At 39.6% G+C, this 21,210-nt stretch overlaps 1 protein-coding gene across 2 annotated transcripts; it reads right to left on the bottom strand.

The window, feature by feature from the left end:
* Positions 1 to 2,202: 2,202 nt before the first annotated feature.
* Positions 2,203 to 21,166, bottom strand: ap1ar (adaptor related protein complex 1 associated regulatory protein). 2 transcript variants are annotated; one of them, XM_054792668.1, is made up of 10 exons: positions 20,925 to 21,166; positions 18,483 to 18,531; positions 18,372 to 18,398; positions 16,276 to 16,301; positions 16,106 to 16,202; positions 15,824 to 15,922; positions 12,005 to 12,066; positions 9,575 to 9,645; positions 9,161 to 9,283; positions 2,207 to 6,150 (listed from the first exon to the last, which is right to left on the bottom strand). In XM_054792668.1, exons 1-10 carry the CDS (start codon positions 20,993 to 20,995, stop codon positions 5,879 to 5,881), a joined length of 897 nt encoding a protein of 298 aa, XP_054648643.1. In that variant the 5' UTR covers positions 20,996 to 21,166; the 3' UTR covers positions 2,207 to 5,878. The 2 variants fall into 2 exon arrangements, with proteins under 2 accessions (XP_054648642.1, XP_054648643.1); XM_054792667.1 differs by lacking the exons at positions 15,824 to 15,922; positions 16,106 to 16,202; positions 16,276 to 16,301; ... (1 more) ...; positions 18,483 to 18,531; positions 20,925 to 21,166 and adding an exon at positions 13,180 to 13,726 and having other exon boundaries at positions 2,203 to 6,150.
* Positions 21,167 to 21,210: the final 44 nt, after the last annotated feature.

Genomic DNA, 21,210 nt, shown 5'->3' with positions numbered 1-21,210 from the left:
GACTCAGTAATGAGTAGCTCCACCGTTCTCGTTAATCACTTCAAAAATTGCTTTGGGCATGCTTGATGCGAGTGTTTCCAGGAGGCTAGTGGAAACATTGCTCCAAGTGGTGAAGATGGCTTCACGAAGGGCATCAACTGTCTGGAACTGATGGCCATTTTTATAAACTTCCCTTGCCATCCATCCCCAAATGTTCTCTTGGGATTTAAATGAGGGGAACATGCAGGATAGTCCAAAAGAGTGATGTTATTCTCCCTGAAGAAGTCCTTGGTCAAGCGAGCATTGTGAACTGCAGCGTTGTCCTGTTGAAAAACCCAGCTGTTACCACACAGACGAGGGCCCTCAGTCATGAGGGATGCCTGCTGCAACATCTGCACGTAAGCAGCTGCCGTTTGACGACCCTGCACCACCTGAAGCTCCAGTGTTCCACTGAATGGAAAAAGCACCCCAGATCATGATGGACCGGCCCTCCACTGTGCCGTGTAGAAAACATCTCAGGTGGATCTCCTTGTCATGCCAGTAGGGGAAGCCATCTGGACCGTCAAGGTTCAATTTTTTTCTCATCAGAGAATACAACTTTTTTCCACCTTTCAATGTCCCATTTTTGATGCAAAGTCTAAACGGGCTGTTTTGTGGTATTGAAGGAGACGAGGTCTTTGAATTCCTTTTTTGTTTTTTTAAATCCTTTTCCCACACATGCCATCTGCACAAGTAAGGGCCTTAATTTGGGTCGAAGACCGCCCTGTGTCTTGATGGACAGCCAATCGGATCCCCCAGGCTCAGCGCAGGTGTGATTCTTTTGGGTCTACCACTTTTTTGTTCCATAATGCTCAGGATCTTTCAAAAAGTTTAGAATGCCTGTCTTACTGCTCCCAACCTCAGCAGCAATGGCACGCTGCGAGAGGCCTTGCTTATGCGGCTCAACAATCCGACCACGTTCAAAAAGAGAAAGCTTCTTAGCTTTAGCGATCAGGAGGGCATGACAGTGTGAATGCCTGACAGAAAATGAACATTTTGAGCAGATTTTGGCTTTTATAGCCTGTGGTCTTAAACTAATGTGATAAACAACCTTTTTTTTGTGTGTTTTTTTTGTTTAAATGACAAGTTCTAAATGTTTTTTTCTCACTCCCCCTTCTTGCTTTTGCATATTGTAGCTCTACTTAAAACCTCATTAAGATCCAAATGTGCAAAATGCAAATTCTAGCAATTTTTCAACTGGTCTTAAGATTTTGATCAGGAGTGTATTTGACATTTCTAAAAAAAAAAAAAAAAAAAAAAAAAAAAAAACAACAACAAAAAAACTTGTTGGCACCAGAGTAAATATATTGGGTAAGTTTACCGTACATTAATTTATATGAACATTTATCTAAGTTTATCTTCAATACTAGCAAGAGTCATCGATAAACACCGGCCGCTTTTCCTCCTCTGAGCTACTTTTGACACCCCGAAATTCCCTCCACATCTGACAGCCAATCAAACCGTGGGAGACTCGTACAATTCGCTCTGGATGTGAATGCATCGCTCACCTGTGTAGGTGGTCACAATGGTTTGTCGCCTCGCTGGTGTGGCGCCCATAACTGTACCACACAGACCGAGTATCAAAATAAACGCTTACACACTAATATACATGCAAAACAATACTATTTTATACTAATTTGTAACCCGCAAGTCATTAAATTAATTTTTATACCCACATACACCACGTGTTGCAGTTACATTGTGTGTTCCGAATAGTTATTTTCGGTTGCACCGTGAGTGTATGGGTGTAACTATCAAACTAATTCATTGCAAATAGACAGCACAAGCACCTCAAGCAAATTGATGTTATGTTACTAATCGTTGGTATTACCATATCTGGTGTTGTGTGGTAATAACTATAAAAGCAATCTTCACTCACTCAATGTACTGCAAAAAAAATCGACGAGGATAATTCATAATGCCAAGTATAGAGAACATACAAACCCTTTATTTTTAAAATCACTGATATTAAAATTTGCTGATTTAGTCAATTTTCAAACTGCTAAAACAATGCATAAAGTTAACAATACCTTGTTACCCAAAAAGGAAATATGATCTTAGAAAAAAATTAAACTTAAAACATTTATATGCGAGAGCAACGCTGAAAACCCACAGCATTTCATTTCAGCAAGGAACTCAAGCAACGCACCAAGACGAGTGAATTCGAAAAACAATACAAGCTGTGGATGTTTGCTAAATATAAGGCAGAAGAGTCTTGAAGTTGCTTTATTATGCTTGTCTTCATCCTATTTATTATTATGTTGATTATTATATTTATTGTTTTGTCAAGCTTGTTTTATTTTTTCTTATTATTACAGTGATTATTATGTGGAATAATATTACATGGAATACAAGAAGTGAATAATAAGTACTGCACAAGATGTGGAATGGATGGGGGGGTAGGGTTAAATAAGCTTAGCTTCTTCCTACTCCTTTTGGACATGTGGAACTGTGAAAGGATGATTCAAGAGATGTATTCCACTGCATGCATGTTCAAATAAAATTAAACCAAACCCAACCAAACCAGTACCGGCAGAGACAAAGCCAAGGCTTGATTACAGTGTCAAAAATAAACATTAACACGGGAGTCTTAATTATTCGCGGATACTCTGAGAAAGCAATCCCCAGAAATGGCAGGGTTAACGTATACCATGTGATGTCAGTGTTGGCTGACCTTGCCCCTCTGCAACCAAGAGTAGAGTAGATTTGCCAGAGTAGATTGTGCGTCTAATACATCAGATGCAAACAAAAGAAGTAATAATTGATGGTAGCGGTGTGTGTTCCCAGCTTTAATCGAGAGCCCGTACAGAGTCAATTCCAGTCAATCAATAAATACATGCCATTTCTCAACATTCGTCATTTTAGGCTCTCTGTGAAAATAAAGTGATGACGTTAAAACAAATGCCACACTGGCATATAAAAAAAACACGAGTAACTGTCATGTTAGAGCCGCAGATCGATCTGTGACAGTACAACACATTTGGAAATGGTGGATTGAAAGTATTTTCAAACAGCTTAAAAAAAGCACTTATAAACATTCAAAATGCACACGGAGAAGTGCACACAGAAGAGCTACTTAAACAGTGATGCTTTAACATACAGGTGTCGAATATTAGCATAAAATCATCAAAGTAATCATAATTACAAATCAATTAGAGGAGCAGCAGTTGATGAAAAAACAATTCTGCTTAGGTCAAGAGTCTTTGGTCCTGTGTTGGCTGAAATATTGCTTTCAGTAAGACTGACAAACATAGATATACAGTAGTTGTAGTTCAGACCCTTTGATACACTTTAACTTGAATTGCTTGCGTTATAACCCTTAAACACTACCAATTAAAATGATGGCTAATGCACATAATTATAATTAGGCTGTTAATTGTTAGAAACAGGAGATCATCTGCTTAAATATGAGGATACATTCAATTAAATATGGAAGGTGTTTTCATCCATCAGTGTTCCTCAGTGTATTCATTTATTCATAAGCGGAGATGACAGTTTTTGCATTCAACAAGAAGCGCAAAAACCAGAAAAAGATCACCAGGATTTCTGCAAGCCGCATGCATGACAGTTTGTCAGCAACTGTCACAATGATCCTGTGGTGCAAAGAAGCTTTTATATGCAGAAGAAACGATAACCCCCCCACCCAACACTGACTCATCTAGACCGACTTCAAATGTGAGTTCATTAAATGTGACAAAAGTGGATATATACACGTTGTGTATCTGCAGAAACTCTATGTTCCATTATTGTCATCAGCAACTGCTTCTTGTCATGCAATAAGAGGCGAGTAAAACTGAAAGGTGTTTTTGTGTCCCCTGGTACTGACGTTGTTCCATTCTCCTCAGGTAAAGATATGGTTTTTAATCACACTGAAATGGAGTAATTGGTTTTCATTTACCACTATTTGTATTTGGCACCATCAAAAACCTCTTTCTTCTAAATGGTTAGCGTCGAGAAGTCATAGTTACCGTTCCATGGGTTTATCTTAGGTCAAAAATTGCTGTGAAGTTGTTTCATTTAAAAAAAAAAAACAAAAAACAAAACAAAAAAAAAAAAACAACATCTGCTAGAAAAATAGCCACTAAAATAAAATTGTCTATTTTCTTTTTGAAATAAATATAGAAAAAGTAAAATCTAATTACCAACCTGCTTTATAACAAACCTCTAGCTATGCTCATATCCTCGGCTAATACCAAAATAAAATATGAAATAGTGTCCCGTTTAAGAGGAAATTTTTAAATGTCAGCAGCAACTCAAAACCTTTACTATGAACAGTACTATTTTTTTTTTTTTTTTTTTAGAAAGCAGAACCTCATTGGACAGACAAATGAGTAAAAGCACCTTAATTACATTTAGAAATACAAATAAACTTGATTGTGAGTTTGTTAAGGGCCTTAATTACCAGCGTTATAATTACCAGACATTATCCAGCCTCGCCTCCAGCCTCCACCTTTTATCTTGCAGTTAGGACTAGTTGTTTAACTTCTCATACATGGTTCTTCCCTCACACGTTCTGCCACACTGACAGGTAAGTGACCGAGTCCGAATGAGGCTTGAGTGTAATGAGTAGTAATTTAATCAAGATTAAGAAACATTTTCGCATCTCGCCCTGATTTACAAAGCGGGATCCACCCCGGTGGCATCGCGCCTCGAGGCTGCGTGGATCTCCACTATGCAGTGTGCAAGCAGGGGCTTTACTTTCACTTTTATGCTCCCAAATACATGCAGAAAACTCTCCAACGACGGCAGAAAAAGTAGCGAAATTTGTTGCTCGTCGCTTTGGAGAAAATGTCGCGAAGAGGGTTTGGAATGTTGCCAGATTTAGCACGGAGGGGGGCAGGGCGGCCGCTCCGCTAAGGAGCGCTGACACACGCAGCGATGATGAGTGAGACAGACCTCTGTGTCAAGAGACAAGAGAACAACACAAATCCAGTCTATATCGATATGAACGATACGTTTGTTTTTGATATCGTGCTTAAAAGAAATATCGATATTTTAAAAAATAGATATATCGCCCAGCCCTAGTTTATCTCATTATTTAATTCTAGGTGGTCCTCAGTTTACAACATTTCGTGGTTAAGAATGCACTCCCATATACTAATGTAAAAGTTTAATTTGGCCTGCAAACACAAGACTAGTAGTGGTTAGAGCGTGTGCCGGTGGAAGAATACACGCTGCGCACAGCACAAGGATGCAGTTTGTCCCTCGTGCTGGCTGGAAGGATACAGTGTGTGCCTACTCAGCCTCACTGAGGAAAAATAACATCACTTATTAGATAACATTTTATACTTCATCATGTCTCCGAAGCCACAGTACGCCAAAGAAGAGGAAAGCCATTACCATGTAGGTGAAAATGAACAGGGAGGAGACACGCCCACCGATATTGGCCCCTCTTTTGTCTTTGTGTGTAGGAATGGAACTCGTTGGTACCCAGAGGACCACCTGTATGACCGCCTTTGATGTTAACCTATATCCTGCATGATATAGTAGGGAAAAACTAAAGCAAAAACATCATCAACAGTGATTGTTCAGTCGTAAGGATCCTCAGACCTTTAGGACCAAGTATTACTTTAGAATAGTTTGGCAATTCTGTGCTTGATGAAATGGGCAGTGTGCACTGAAAGTAAGATATTCTTCCAAAGGTAACAGGATAGCGATTGATCAGCTACAATACATAAGATGGTCAGCGATGAAGGCACTGAAAAAGTATGCTTTTGATTAGAGGGCACAACTGCAGCATCCTTCAATCATATTATCCTATATGAAGAGCAAAAAAGTACATTTATTTCATGAGAAGGGGAAAAAAAGCTGGTGAGCTTTGACGTGACGAGGTCGCAATGGTCTTATTTTGTGCTAGAGACTATCTCTCCTGGTCGTCCAGCCTGAGGCCATAGTCCAACGTGTCCTCGGAGGGAGTGTCTATCACTGGATTGACAAAACCCTCAAATTCCGGGTCTATGTTGTCCTCTGGGTGGGTACTCACAAAATCATTCTCCCATTCTAGCGCGTTGGAGTCCTCAGAGGTGGAGGTTGGGCCGCTGTGCGCTTGCTTCCCGCCGGGCCTCAAGGCTGCACGCAGAATGTCCTCTTCTGTCCGAGACCTCTCCCAGGCTGGAAGAGCTCGGTTGATTCCTAAGAGGGAAAGAGGGATAGAGGATGTACTGTATATCAGTGTTTCCCAACACTTAGTGAGCCAAGGCACATATTTTACATTAGAAAATATCACCAAAAAAAAAAAAAAAATGCCGTATGAATGGCAAAGGTGGATATATAGGTTAATTTTCTACCTTCAGCCATCTCGCGGAAAAGCATTTAATCTAGAAAACGTGAATTTTGGTGAGGATCTTAATACAGGTCCAGATTCAAAATTTTCCACCCCAGTTTGAATCATAATGCGGTAATCAAAAAAGGCAATGTCTGGTAGTCCATAGTCCAGGTCTCACCCCCTCTATGCATGAGGTTATGGTTTTTGCAAGTACTTACAGTAATTAATGCATGCAGAGTAATGAAACCAGATGAGACATCAAATTAAACAGATTGAACAGCGTTGAAGTACTTTTTACACTTCAATGATAAAAACGGTTTATTTCATGTACTAATAAAGCTTTTATGATGGCAACAGTCTGACATCGCTACGGACGATCTCTCTCCCTTCTTTCAAAACTCAAACTAGTCAGATGTCAACTACAGATGCGAATGCCAGGTCCTTATAATATTATCTGTTACTTGGCATATTTTCTACATTCCTTCAAATATTTTTTCAACTCCAGTTAACAGTTGAAGTACACTGGACTCTAATCCCTGACTCCAGACAGACATTCACATGTTGTGCATAAACCCATTATTTACCATTTAAATGAATGCAAAAACACTGTGTCATGGTGAATGGATGATTGACATTGTCTTCACCTGGAAACAATTTGGGAACAAAAAAAAAAGTCACAGCGTGTGTTTCCGCGTAGGGCCATTTGCAGTGCTGTGTACCGTAGTCTATGATGTGATTTGATTATAAATACATAAATAAATGTAACATCATTCAATCCAAAAAGTCAATGATTCATAGAGAGGGGTGTCTCGAGACACTCAGTTCACAAGACGAGACCATACACGATTGGGACCAATGTTGCCAACTTGGCGATTTTGTCGCTAGATCTGGCGACATTCCAACCCCCCTTGATGACATATTTTCTCAAAAGCGACTAACGACAAATCTAGCGACTTTTTCCGGCGCCGCTGGGGAGGTTATTTTTTGGTATTTGGGGACTCAAAAGTGAAAGCGGCTATTCTGCATTTTTTGTTCTCACTGAGCAACAGCGGATGCTGTTGACAGGTCCGCCCCGCCCAACGACAGTCACAAGCCGGCAGTATACAGCCAGCTTCTGAGCCGCAATGTAGCGGGGGTGGAACTCGACCCGATTTACATAGCGAGATCTAAAACGCAAATGTTTCTTAATCTTCAATAAGCCTGGATAAAAGAAGAGGTGTGTTTGTGTCTTATTGCTCGTCTATTGCTACTCTTTATTAGTAAAATGAAGTGGATTAGCATACAATTCTTCGGGTAAATGTAAGTAATTGATAAGCCTATTGTATTGCTATGTTCTCAGTTGCTATTACATATACTCACCAGAAGAGTGTGCTACTCAAGAAACCACACAGAGTCATGTTAACAGAATATACACAGCATAATCTGTTATGCACTGTTCAATTGTGCTAATTTTCTGCCTGTTTGGAGGTGAGAGACGAGCAAAACAGACACGCATGCACACGGCAACATATTGAGGACGTCAAAACGATCAAGTTCATTTTCATTGACGGTGTGATTAATTTATTTGTTATTGTCCAAGGCCTAGTTCTGAGACAGTTGTTTTTCTTGAACGAGAAATCTTGCCACGTTTTAATCCGGTGAGATCTTGTGACACCCCTATCTGTAGACATCAAACCTCGGCCTGATTGGTACCATGCACAACTGATTCCCCGCCTTTTCCGGTTTGGGATTTGCTCCCTTGCATATTCCCAGATGCCTTTTCTGTGCTTTGAAATGCACGTTTTTATGGTAATTTAAATAGAAAGTGGTTTGATGGTGTTGCCTCCACGAAAACAAAAAAAAGTGTGCTGCAGCTATGAATCACTGTCTCAAGTCAATTCATTCAACATTTTCCAGCAGGGTAATGCTTTGACAAGATGTGCTGTGCTGTGATGTGCTGCAATTGTTTCTTAATGTGTACAGCTGAAATCAAATGCATTTAATAAGTGTGAGCGACATATGTAGTCATCCCTCGCTACATCGCGGTTCGAACATCGCTCCCTCACTCTATCGCAGTTTTTCGAAAATGAATTAATAAATGAACGCTGTTTCGTGGTTGACTCTGGACTACCAGTATTCTGGCCACTAGGTGTCAGTGATGTTACATGACATTAGATCAGATTACCTTCATACTGCATGCTCTAAGCTGTGGCATGTCCGACACAATATAGTTCTCCCATTCCGTGTGGAAGTAGTAAGGTTCTTACTTTGTCCCCACTCCGTTTGAAACACAGTTTAGAATGAGTAAATTGGAGAGGCTAACTAGTTAGCTCTTGTGTACCTGCAGTGACCCCGATGCCTGTGCGTAGCAATGTGTGTTGCTAACAAAAAAGGAATGTAAAGGTTACTATGGGGGTGTTATTTCATGTCTATAGGGCTCTAATAATGGTGAAAATTATATTTAGAAAGCCATAAACTGGTTTTCTATGCTCTAACTACAACAATATTCAATTTATTAATATTGAAGTCAGCTGGGATAGGCTCCAGCGTGCCCCCGCGACCCTAAAGAGGAGAAGCGGTATAGAAAATGGATGGATGGATACTACTTTGCGTAAATTCACTTATCGTGGCCAGGTCTGGAACCAATTAACCGCGATAAACGAGGGATGACTGTATATTACAGGAATAACAAAAACAGGCATTTTTAGGGCTTCATGTGAGCTACTGTTTATAATACAGTATCTCAGTAACCAGAGCTGATGGATAAAAACTGTCTGCACAGTTAGCATCAGTGACTAAAATTTACCACAAAAAAAAAAAAGTGTAGCACGTCAGGCACCAGGATTTTATGTTCCCCAGTGTTATGCTTCAATTTCCCAAGCTAAACAATATGCTCACCTTCCTCATCCTCCCACTCTAGATCCAGTGAGGTTCCGTCATCATTGGTGGAGCGAGTCTTGGCGGTGAAATCCCAGCTGCTCTCTGTGTTAGGTGTCACTATGTTTGTGTCTGAGGGAAGTCCTGAAAATGCAAAGATAATCATTCAAGCAGTGACTAAAAGCTCCAATTAGGTCTGCTTATTTTTCATTTTCCCCTCTAAAATAATACTTTCTTGACCAACTGAGTTGTACATGTTATACAGTATGCCACACTATTTAAAAATGAGTTTTTCCCACACAGGAAAAACCTGTGTATCACAATATGTATCCCATTTTAACTATACAGCTTTCGCCACTGTAAAGCATACTTAAACTGTATTAGTATGTATTATTAGTGTGGATGCTGTCGTGTCAGGCTGGGTGGTTCACTCACTATTGGTTCTGCAGGCCTCTGACTGGGCTTTGACATTCTGGAGGGAGGGGTCAAAACCATCACCAGCTTGTCTGAAATGGGTCAGGATGACAACATTAACTGTAAAACCTTCCTCCACAAAAAAAAAAACAAAACGGTCTTTTTGTAAAAATGAGAGCCATTTAGGAATGGGCATTTAAGTAAATCTCCTTTATGGACCATGGGCATCATTAAGGAAATTCTTTTATATCTGTAACAGGCTTTGTTTCAGACATCCAATACACTGATGTTGTCCAGTACTTCTTTACCGATAACGATATTGGCAGCAGCTCGTCCCTAAATGAATGCACACGTGATGCTTCTTTTACTGTGATGAGACTAGATGCATTTCACAAATAAACACTGTTTGTGTGAAATAACAAATACTGCAATATGCAATACAAGTTATAGAAAGAGTGCTATATTATATACACAAAGTCAACTAAAATAACATATAAGGTTATGTACAGGTTAATCTTAATACATTCTAGGGATGTAAATCTCTTCATTGTAGATTATTCGATATACATCTATATACATGAGTTAAAATACCATTCAGAAATGATATAGTTTAAAAACAGAACAATTCAATACAGTGTACAAACGATAGGATTACATTTGTTGATGTAGACATTTTTATATTATAAAATAAAGAAGCCAATTCTATGAAAGTGGCATTCTTACTATATTTTCAAAAGAGCACATCATATCCCCAAGCATGCCGTAAGGCAGTGGTCCCCAATCAAATATAATGGAAATGTATAGCAATTTTGGAAATATGTGCCACTATTTTACTCAAAAAATAACATACAGGTAGAAATCCCCCAGTTTTGGCATGATGAAGTTGTTTGTTGCGAGCGTTGACTTGTCAGACGGTCCTTGAACGCGCCATTGAATTTTCTCCCACGATGCACAGATAAACTACTATACTGTATTTTTCCCGTTTTTCTCTCACCTCATATTTGGTCCCAAATGCTGATAATATGTGGGAACGCATAAAGCTGAGATCTGTGTGGACTTGTTCGGTAGCACCTCTCTGAAAAACAAACTCCAGGCTTGTACTGGAGGATGGTGGGTCTGTATTCATTTAGTGCTTTTCATTTGATGTTGTTCCTGTCTTAGTTTTACGCAATAATAATAATACTGCTAACGCTATTTAGATCCCTTCTCATCTTCAATCATAGCGAGCTACAGATTATATGCGACAATCCTTTCGCTGGCAACCCAGGCGCTCGCGTTGTTTAAAGAGACGCACTGTCCAGTTGTTGGTCTTGCAATACCCGATGCATCTCTCTACAATCAATTAATCTAAGGATTTATGGCTGATTCTTATCAATTCCGTAGGCTGCTACCGATGCAACCGTATCTGTAGCTTGTCAAACCGGATAGCCAGCCTGTCACATCGGTTTAACGTTCACAACCATAATAAATTCACAAATAAGAATACAGTTAAATAATGCTGGTAATAATACAGTTTGAAAAGCTTCACATTTCTATGTGGCACAAACATACGTAAAGCGCAAGGCATGAGACACTGGACTGATGCAATCAGTGAAATTATAAACTGGGCTCCTTCAGCATGTCACCCGTCCATTACTACTTGCTACAGGTACGCTAGCTGCATGTGACTCAGAGTGATGCTCCCTGAGGTGTGATATTAGATTAGAAGTATTAAAGGAAGACGACTCCGCGCATACAATCATTGCAAATTGAATATTTACAATCTGAAGGCAAAACTAATACATAATGAGCTAGCAAAGTTGTTGCTGTGTAGCAGAAAAAACGCTATACATCATATGATATGAACTGATAGCTCTTATTTATGCCAATATCGGCCTGCCGATATCAGACATCCTGAATTTTTTTGTAATACTAAAAGGGACGGGAAAATCTCTATAAAATGTTCTTAACTCCTGTTTCTATGCCAGTGTTGTATTGAACAGTATAATGCTGCACGATGGTAGTTGTGTCATGTGGAGTTATGTGGGGGATTGTTTTGTTGTTCGTTTTTCAACTGCAAACCCGCTGAGACTGAATCAACAGGACCACTGCTGGTTGCAGATGAGCTGTGCACTCCATGTCGCCTCAAATGCTCTAAGGCGTCAAGAATTCCCCCCGCACAGAATTCAATAAATCCACTAACACATTAATCAAAAATAATCTTGTATTGACTGAACTCAATAGTTCAACGGAATCAGTCGCAATTTTTTTTGCACTGCACAAATGAGTTCACTGAACACAAACAGAACATCTGAATGACACTTTCTTTGTATTTGCTTCCAAGTGAGAAAGATGTAATGCGTGATGCTCCACCCGGAAAGATTTACAGGAAAGAAAAGAAAGAAGCAAAAACAAAACTGCTGACTCATCTGACACAATCATCCAGTTTTCTGATGAGTGGATGTGACTCACTTTCTCTGCTGAGGTTCGCTGCCGCAGCCATCTGCTTTCCCCCTCGTCCTCTGCATCGCCAGCTACACAACAAAAACCCGGACACATTAAGTTGACCAGAGGTGATATTCATAAACCTTATATAAACGATATATTCATAAAGGACTTGCAATCCCAGAAATGTGCAAGCACATAACGTGCCAACAGAGGAGCAGTGGAATGAGGCATAATTAACATATCAGTCGACTCTATTTTATGCAGTATTTTACACAGTGGAAGCCCTTTATGTCGACATCCATTGCACAGGCTGACTGACGTCGACCTAAACTGTCAACTTAACCAACGCCGAAAACAAAATGAGTAATTGCGTGTACATTTACTTTGCCAGAGAAATAAGGACAATGGAGACAGTAGTGGATGCTGCTGCTAATGTTAACAATACAAGATATATTGACATAAACAGAACACTTTTTCATAGAAATGACCCATTTCAACCCATGTCAACAAAAGCGGTGTCTTTTGACGACAGCTTTTTAGTAAGAACAACACGGTGGCAGGGACTTGATGAGTTAGTCGACATACAGGGTGGTCGAAATAAGTGGTTCCACTGTTTTTTTGAATAATCAATGAAGTAATCTGTAACAGAAAGCGCAGAAAGTTATATTGTACAGTTTTGCATGTCAATTAAGCCCTATGTCAGCCACATACTAAAAGTTAAAGGATGCAAGGGCCACTTTGATATTTTGTAAAGCAACACGTAGATATACAGTGGTATGAAAAAGTGTTTGCCCCCTTCCCGATTTCTTATTTGCTTGCATGTTTGTCACACTTAAATGTTTCACATCAAACAAATTTAAATATAAGTCAGTGACAACACAACTGAACACAAATAGCAGTTTTTAAATGAAAGTCTTTATTATTAAAGGGAGAACAAAAATCCAAACCTACATGGTCCTATGTGAAAAAGCAATTGCCCCCTAAACCTAATAACTGGTTGGGTCACCCTTAGCAGCAACAACTGTAATCAAGCGTTTGTGAAAACTTGCAACGAGTCACTTCCAGCGCTGTGGAGGAATTTTGGCCCACTCATCTTTTTAGAATTGTTGTAATTCAGCCACATTGGAGGGTTTTCCAGCATGAACCATCTTTTTCAGGTCATGCCACAGCATCTCAATAGGATTCAGGTCAGGACTTACACTGGGCCACTCCAAAGTCTTGTTTTTGTTTTTCTTCAGCCATTCAGAGGTGGGCTTGCTGGTGTGTTTTGGATCATTGTCCTGCTGCAGAACCCAAGTTGGTTTCAGCTTGAGGTCACGAACAGATGGCCGGACATTTTCCCTCAGGATTTTTTGGTAGGCAGCAGAATTAATGGTTCCATTTATCACAGCACGTCTTCCAGGTCCTAAAGCAGCAAAACAGCCCCAAACCATCACACCACCACCACCATATTTTACTGTTGGTATGATGTTCTTTTTCTGAAATGCGGCATTACTTTTACGCCAGATGTAATGGGACACACACCTTCCAAAAAGTTCAACTTTTGTCTCGTCAGACCACAGAGTATTTTCCCAAAGGTCTTGGGTGGGATCATCAAGATGTTTTTTGGCAAAATTGAGACAAACCTTAATGTTCTTTTTGTTCATCAGTGGTTTTTGTCTTGGAGCTTGTTTTTGCCCAGTGTCTTTCTTATGTAGTAGGGGAGTATGGGGAGTCATAAATATTTAGTCAATCAATCAATCAATGAACACTGACCTTAACTGAGGCAAGTGAGGCCTGCAGTTCTTTGGGTGTTGTTCTGGGGTCTTTTGTGACCTCTTGGAAGAGTTGTAATTTTGGTTAGCCGGCCACTCCTGGGAAGGTTCACCACTGTTCCATGTTTCTGCCATTTGTGGATAATGACTCTCACTGTGATTCGCTGGAGTCCCAAAGTTTTAGAAATGGCTTTATAACTTTTTACAGACTGATAGATCTCAATTAAGTTATGGTTTAACAGTTACATTTAGGGGGCAATCATTTTTTCCACACATTTCGATGGTTTGGATTGTGTTTCTCCCTTAATAGTAAAAAGTTTCATTTAAAATCAGCATTTTGTGTTCAGTTGTGTTGTCAATGACTAATATTTACATTTGTTTGGTGATCTGAAACATTTAAGAGTGACAAACATGCAAAAAAAAAAAAGAAATCAGGATGGGGGCAAACACTTTTTCCACACCACTGTATTATCCTGTAATATGAGGTGTATCAGAAACTTCCAGGACTGGTGTCATAAAAGATTTATTTAGAATATAAAGTTTTCCCCTTCGAAGTAATCCCTCTGGAGTCTAAGGCACTTTCCCATCCTTTTCTGCCACGCTTGCATGCACTCCTGGAGGGATTCACCCGGGATCCTCCGTAGCTCCATCGTCACTGACTTTTTTTTTATGTCAACCACGTCTTCAAAATGGGTCCCCACCTGACGACCCCCTTGAGATTGGAGAAGAGGGGAAAAACCCCCAAAAACAATCACACGGAGCCAGGTCGGGTGAGTAGGGAGGTTGCTTCAGCACGGCGATGTTCTTCTCAGCCAGGAACTGTCGGATGCTCAGGGCATTGTGAGCAGGCGTGTTACCAAGGTGAGGCGGCCACGAGTTGACCTGCCACAACTCTCGCCTCTTCTCACGCACTGAACAAAGCAAACACCGCAGTGTCTCTTTGTAGACATGCTGGGGGATTACTGTGAAGGGGGAAACTCTTCCTCTTACGTTTGGGTTTGAAATAAATCTGAAATAAATAAATTGTGACACCAGTCCAGGAACTTTTCTGACACACCTTGCATATACTGTATTCAAGAAAAAAATGCATCTCAGCTTTGTGATGCACATGGGCTTAGGTCTTTGCTCTTACCCCCCCACCCCAACATTTATGCTGTTTTTTAAATTTTACAAATGTTTAAACTTCTTAAATAATCTTCATACATTTTCTTCTTATAATATTATGACTTTATTCCCATTTTATTTTGAGTGGTTCCAAGTTATATTATGAGTTATTACATAACATGTTATAAGATAATTTTTTTAAATATTCAATTCTACGCAATAAAATGACATTTATTTATTCTCAAAATATTACGAATTTTTTTTCTTAGTGTTTTGACTATTTTTTGTCGTAAAATTTCTGTTCTTTCCATTTCTGCTGCTGCTTGTTCAACTTTCTTCTTCTAAATTTTCCTCACAGAATTATGGCTTTATTGCCATAATATTTTGACTTTATTCTTGTAATATTCTATCTTTTTCGTCAACCCAGTTTTCCAAAAATGACAACTTCATTCTTTCCTTTGTTTGTTTCTCATATAACATCTTTTAATATTTCAAGCTCATGCTACTAAAATGATATTTTTCCTCAAACTATTACAAGTTTATGCTTGTCTTTTTTTCTTTAATATTTCAACTTTATGCTATTAAAATGACATTTTTCTTCCTAATATTATGTTATTCTCATTAACTGACAACTTTTTTCTTGTTAGATTACAAACTTTTTTTCTTTTAGCGTTTTAACTTTATTACTATATAAAATTACTGCTGTTTTTTTTTCAATTTTTTAATGCATTTTTAAAAAACAATTTTTTCTTGCTAAATTATATTTTTACAATGTGCCATGGTCCAAAAAAAAACCTACGTCACAGGTCACAAATGGTCCCCAGGCCAAACTTTGGACACCCTTGCCCTATTTATCATTCTATCTTGATAACAGAGATCATCTTACAGATGTACTGAAGGCTACACGACAAATGAGGACTGACAAAATACAATACTTTAGGAGATATGAAGCAGCTACAGGGAGGAGCGCTCAATGTCGCCTCACCTCCTTCATTTTTCGTTCACGTGCCAACCTGGCGGCCTCGCGCTGGGCAGCATTTCTAGCCTCCTCTTCTAGCCTCAACCTCTCCTCTTGTGCCTCTAACTGAGTGGGGATAACCAAATGAAGCAAAAACAGACAGAAACAAACAGAAAATTAACAAACAGAAAAAGAAACAATGCAGCAAATGATAAGATAAGCAAAAGTAGGTCTAAAACATAAAAAAAATTAACATGGGCACCCTAACTAAAGTGCATCAAGCTAACAGGATACAGGAGATCATCTTACCTCTGCTTGTAGCTGCTGGTCTATCAGGACCTGCTTATTGGAGATGGCAGTGTATCGATGCTCACGCAGGTGCTTGATTTCATCCTCACTGATGGGCCTGAAATGAGAATAAACAATTATTTCAATTCTGATCATGCATTTGTAAGACGTGTTTTAATCAAATCTTTTACCTTGGGCAAGGCTGTGGACTGTCCTCCTGTAATGAAACAAAAAGATGATTTGACCTGACATGACCTGTTTTTAATGACTGATTCTGGTGGTTCAGCCATTTTAGTGCTTTTAGACCTGACGCTGCTTTCCACACAGTGGACCATACTATACCTTTATCTCGCTTGGAAAACTGTGTAGGTGTCAGGGGGACTACCCTTGAATAGTTTAGATCTTACTTGTCAGGGAGATGCCTTACTGTGGGACTTGGGGACTCCACCTCGTCCACCGCCCCCTTTGACTGTGGAGTCCCCCAGGGATCAATTCTGGGGCCCCATCCTATTTGCTCTATACCTGATCCTACTTAGTACAATATTTAGAAAGCATGGCATCTCCGATCACTTTTATGCAGATGACTGCCAGATTAACTTAGCTCTTACAAAAAATGACCGTGGCCCCCTGACACCCCTTCTCAAGTGCTTAAGCAACGTCAAGGTCTGGTTGGCTCAAAGTTGTTTTAAACCTCAATGAGGGGAAGACAGAAGTTATCCTCCTGAAAAATAGCGACCCCCTCTTGGACTTGGGCCCCATCAAGAACCATGTCAGTCCCACAGCCACCAGCCTTGGCGTCATAATAGACAGCCATTTTAAACGTAAAAAACAAGTCAACGCTGTTGTAAAATCCTGTTTTTATCATCTTAGGCTTTTATCCAAAATTAAATAGTTTTTATCTTTGCGACATTTCGAACAATCCATGCACGCTTATATTTCGTCACGTCTGGACTACTGTAATGCGCTTTACTCTGGAATAAGCCACAAATTACTCTCTCGCTTACAGTTAGTCCAGAACTCTGCAGCACGGCTTTTAACAGGAACCAAAAAGAGGGAGCATATTACCCCAATTCTAGCCTCCCTGCACTGGTTGCCTTGTTTGTTTTTAAAGTGATGAATGGACTGGCCCCTCAGTACATCTCAGACCTCATCCAAATTTACACTCCAGCGCTCACAGTGAGGTCCGAAGACCACCTCCAACTGGTGGTGGTGGCCGGGGGAGACCGGGCCTTTTCCGTAGTTGGCCCAAAGGTGTGGAACACTCTCCCCCCCTCATGTAAAAACAATTGAAAGCTTTAAGTCGCGACGTAAAACCAACTTTATTTTCTGGCTTTTAACTCGGCATGAGCCGTGTGGTCCTCTGTGTCTGTTATTTTTTGTTGTTTTTTTTGTTTTAATTGGTTTGATTTATTTTAGGTTTGGTTTTATTTATTTATTTATTTTCTTCTTCCCCGCGACCCTAATGAGGAGAAGCGGTATAGAAAATGGATGGATTACCTACTTCTTGTATTTACTGCTTTTATTGTTTTTACTTCTTGTTTTAAATGTCTGACTGTCTGTTTTTATTTGATCTTTTAGTTTTTACTGTAGTCATTTGTACTTTTACTTATTATTTATGGTTTTACTAGTCTGTGCAGCACATTGGAAACAGTGTTTATAAAATGTGCTAGAGTATATAAATAAAGTGGATTGTGGATCAATCTTTTTTTTTTTTTATAGATTTGACGCGACCTGTTCGCCCTCACCCACAAACACATTTGGGACAGTCTGTCGCTTGTTATTACAACTCTGTACACGAGATTGCATCATAACTCACCTTCTTAACACACCTCATATGCTCATACCACCACTGTCTGTCACGCATTTTAACGCATGTGTTCAGCAATATGATATTTTAGTACGATGATGTGTCCTTTATCTTTAAAAATCAGAGCACACTTACATGGAGCCAAGACACATTAAGAAAGCTTTTTATTTTAGGCGCCTGTGCGTGTTATAAGGCGCTACTGCTGTACGAAATGAAACCAACACCCGTAGGTCAATAACTTCATGTTCTGTTGTTAACTAAGGTTTAGTAACACAAGATAATGCCGCAGATTTCTTATGACACAAACCAAAATGCTCCGTTTTACCCGTCCACACACAAACACTGAGTTTTGTGTCATGGTCAATTACGCAAAATAGATGATGTCGTCATCTAGCCCCTGCAAGCCAACACCACAGATATATTGCTGGCCTGTGGGAAACATTGTAAGCACACGAACAACAATGTTAGAAGGACACTTACCTCGTCACTTTCGACAAGATTTTCAAACTGCAAAATTAAGCAAAAATACAACAATTAGATGCACAATCTACCCCAAAAAGACAGTCATACTTGTAAAGGTATGAGTGATACCTCTATAGTGTAATGTTCCCCTGCAGTGCTGCTGCGGAAGTATTTGGACCTGTATGAAGACAGGCACATGCAGTAATATATACAGTACATATATATGTAATATGTTACATGTTAGAGATAGACAATATCGGCATATTGGTTATCGGCAAAAAAGCCAATATTGGACATCCCTACATATTTGTTTAAAATTAAAATAAAACATTTACCATAAAAAAGCCTATCAGAGTTCACATATCTGCATATCAGTGTTTGCTCAATAGCGTTTACACCTGTGCTGAATTGTCATCATTTAACATTCTATTGGTCCTCTCCTTGACGGTCTTTGCAGAGAGATGCATTTTTTCCATTTTGGCAAATCATTTTATCAGTTTATTTTTTTAATTGAGGGAATAGATGCTCTTATATTTTTATGAACGAGTCTCCATCTGTGAACGGCTTCCCCCTCCTTCCAATCTCATGTGCAGCCCATATTTTCCCAAAAGCGACTAGCGACAAATGTAGGGACTGGCAGTTGGAGACTTAGTGAAAGCATTGGTTTTTGGTAGACTAAAGTCAAAGCACGTATTGTTCTGATGTTGCTGCCAAGAGGTCCGCCCCGCCTCACAGCAGTCACAAGCAGTCACTGCACAATCAGCTCCTGCGGCACACTATCTGCCTATCCCGGAGTCACCACCTTGGCGATTAGCGTGTCACAGGCTCCAAACACATAGCTACAGCGTGCTTCTCGGTATAAAACATATTGCTATGTTCTCGTTAATTACATTGTTTTATTTTACTGCGCAGTAACTTGCGTCAGGCTCAACTCAAGCTCCCTCACCTTTTTTCTCTACAGCGAGACTCACTGCAAACACTAGCCTACCTCCCCTACCCTTGCTCTTCCAATCAGCAGTCAGAACACAGTCTAGATGCATTCACGGACATACTTCGGTGTTAAAAAAAAAAATCACCACGCTCGGCGATGGGAGTCGCAACAAGGAAGCTGAAGAGCCGTGGGTTGCCAACCCCTCAGGGTCAGTGGAGGCCGCTTATCATGACACCCCTCAGACTGGCTGACACAAGCAGATAATCAAATCAAGTAGACATAACCACTAACTAAACCTAAACTACCCATTGCTGATGACATTTACAATACTACAACACATGTCAACATGAACGGAACCATTTAATCATAAAAATGGCCGTCGCCGATGACATATGCAGGCATTTTTTAGTGATAAGAACACGTTGGACCATGATTTGATGAGTTCGTCGACAGACGTGTTGCTGAAATAAGCGGGTCCGACTTCTGCGGGTTCCACTATATTGCTCTCACAGTCAAATTTAAAAGGAGGACTTTTTCCCAAACCCAATATTCCAAAAATTACAACTTCGTTTGTTTATTATAATATTACGACTTTAAAAACAGAATATAAATGACATTATTCTTCCTCATAATATTACATTTTAGTCTGTTCAAATTGCGACTTTTTTTCTCTTAATATTTTGACTTTATTCTCGTAAAATTACAGCCGTTTTTTTTCCCTTTTTGCTGTATTTTTAAAAATTGTTTTTAACTATTTCTTTTTTTATTTTGGGAACTATTTCAACTTTGTTCTTGTAAATTTTCTTCTCATAATTATTACTTTATTCTCGTAACATTATAACTTTATCCGCAACATCATTTTCCATTACAATTTTCTTTGTTTTGATTCGCATAATATTACGACTTCAGTCAATCTTTTTCCTTTAATATTTCAACTTTATGATGCTAAAATCACGTTTTTTTGGTCAGAATATTACAGCATTTTTCTTGCAAAACGACTTTCTTTTTAGATTACAACTTTTTTTTTCTTAATATTTTTTAATATTCTTATAAAATTACTGCAGATTTAAAAAATGTATATTTTTTTTAAGTTTTCTTGTTAGATTATATTTTTTCAATGAGCAGGGGCCAATTTAAAAAAAAAAACACGGGCTGCACTTTGGACACCACTGGTGTCTCGTATAGGTTAACACGCAGGTCATGCTCGCAGCCTCATTGTGACGTAACAGTCTGTACATGACGTCAGACGCCAGAGAGCCAGAGTGTATCGTTCAAAGTATACCATGGTTGGAACTGAGGTAACCATCGTCGACTTGTTGAAGAAATACACTGTTACAACACCCCTGAGTCACGCCATCGTCAGTACCGACTGTCTAAATGCGGCAGACATTGATGTAGCAATAGTCACACAGGGGTGGGGTCTTGTGCTCGTACAGGCTGACTGCACGACAGGTTAAGACCCCACATAGACATGAGTGAAATATGGACTATAAGTTTTCCATTCATTCAAGCACGCGCCAGAAGTCTTAAAAAGGTACACGGCAACACAACATTCCCACTTATTGATTCTTGGCTAACGTTGGCCGGTATGATGCTTTCATGCTAGTTAGCTCAACGAGCCAAGATCATGTTTCACTTACCCTCCTCCTCTTTGGATCCTGTTAGCTTCTTTTCTGAAGAAGCCTACACAGAATGCCCAGCAGTTACCCATGGCATTGTCAAATATGACTAAGATCTAGCTGCCGCGCATTTAATCACATGTAACAATAGTGCAGGAGAGGGCATCTCCAACACCGAAAAGTGGAGCTTTATTATCTTGCGAGCTCCAGCAGTACTTCCTCATCCTCTTTCTTCTACTACTGACAGCATGTGCTCAATACCGCCATCTACTGTCTAACTTTAGTAATGCAGTTTGTGTTTTTACCA

Source organism: Dunckerocampus dactyliophorus, chromosome 11, assembly GCF_027744805.1.
Source record: "Dunckerocampus dactyliophorus isolate RoL2022-P2 chromosome 11, RoL_Ddac_1.1, whole genome shotgun sequence".
In the NCBI taxonomy this organism is placed as follows: domain Eukaryota; kingdom Metazoa; phylum Chordata; class Actinopteri; order Syngnathiformes; family Syngnathidae; genus Dunckerocampus; species Dunckerocampus dactyliophorus.
The sequence above is the reverse complement of the archived record's forward strand: the minus strand, read 5'-3'. Positions and strand labels throughout refer to the sequence as shown.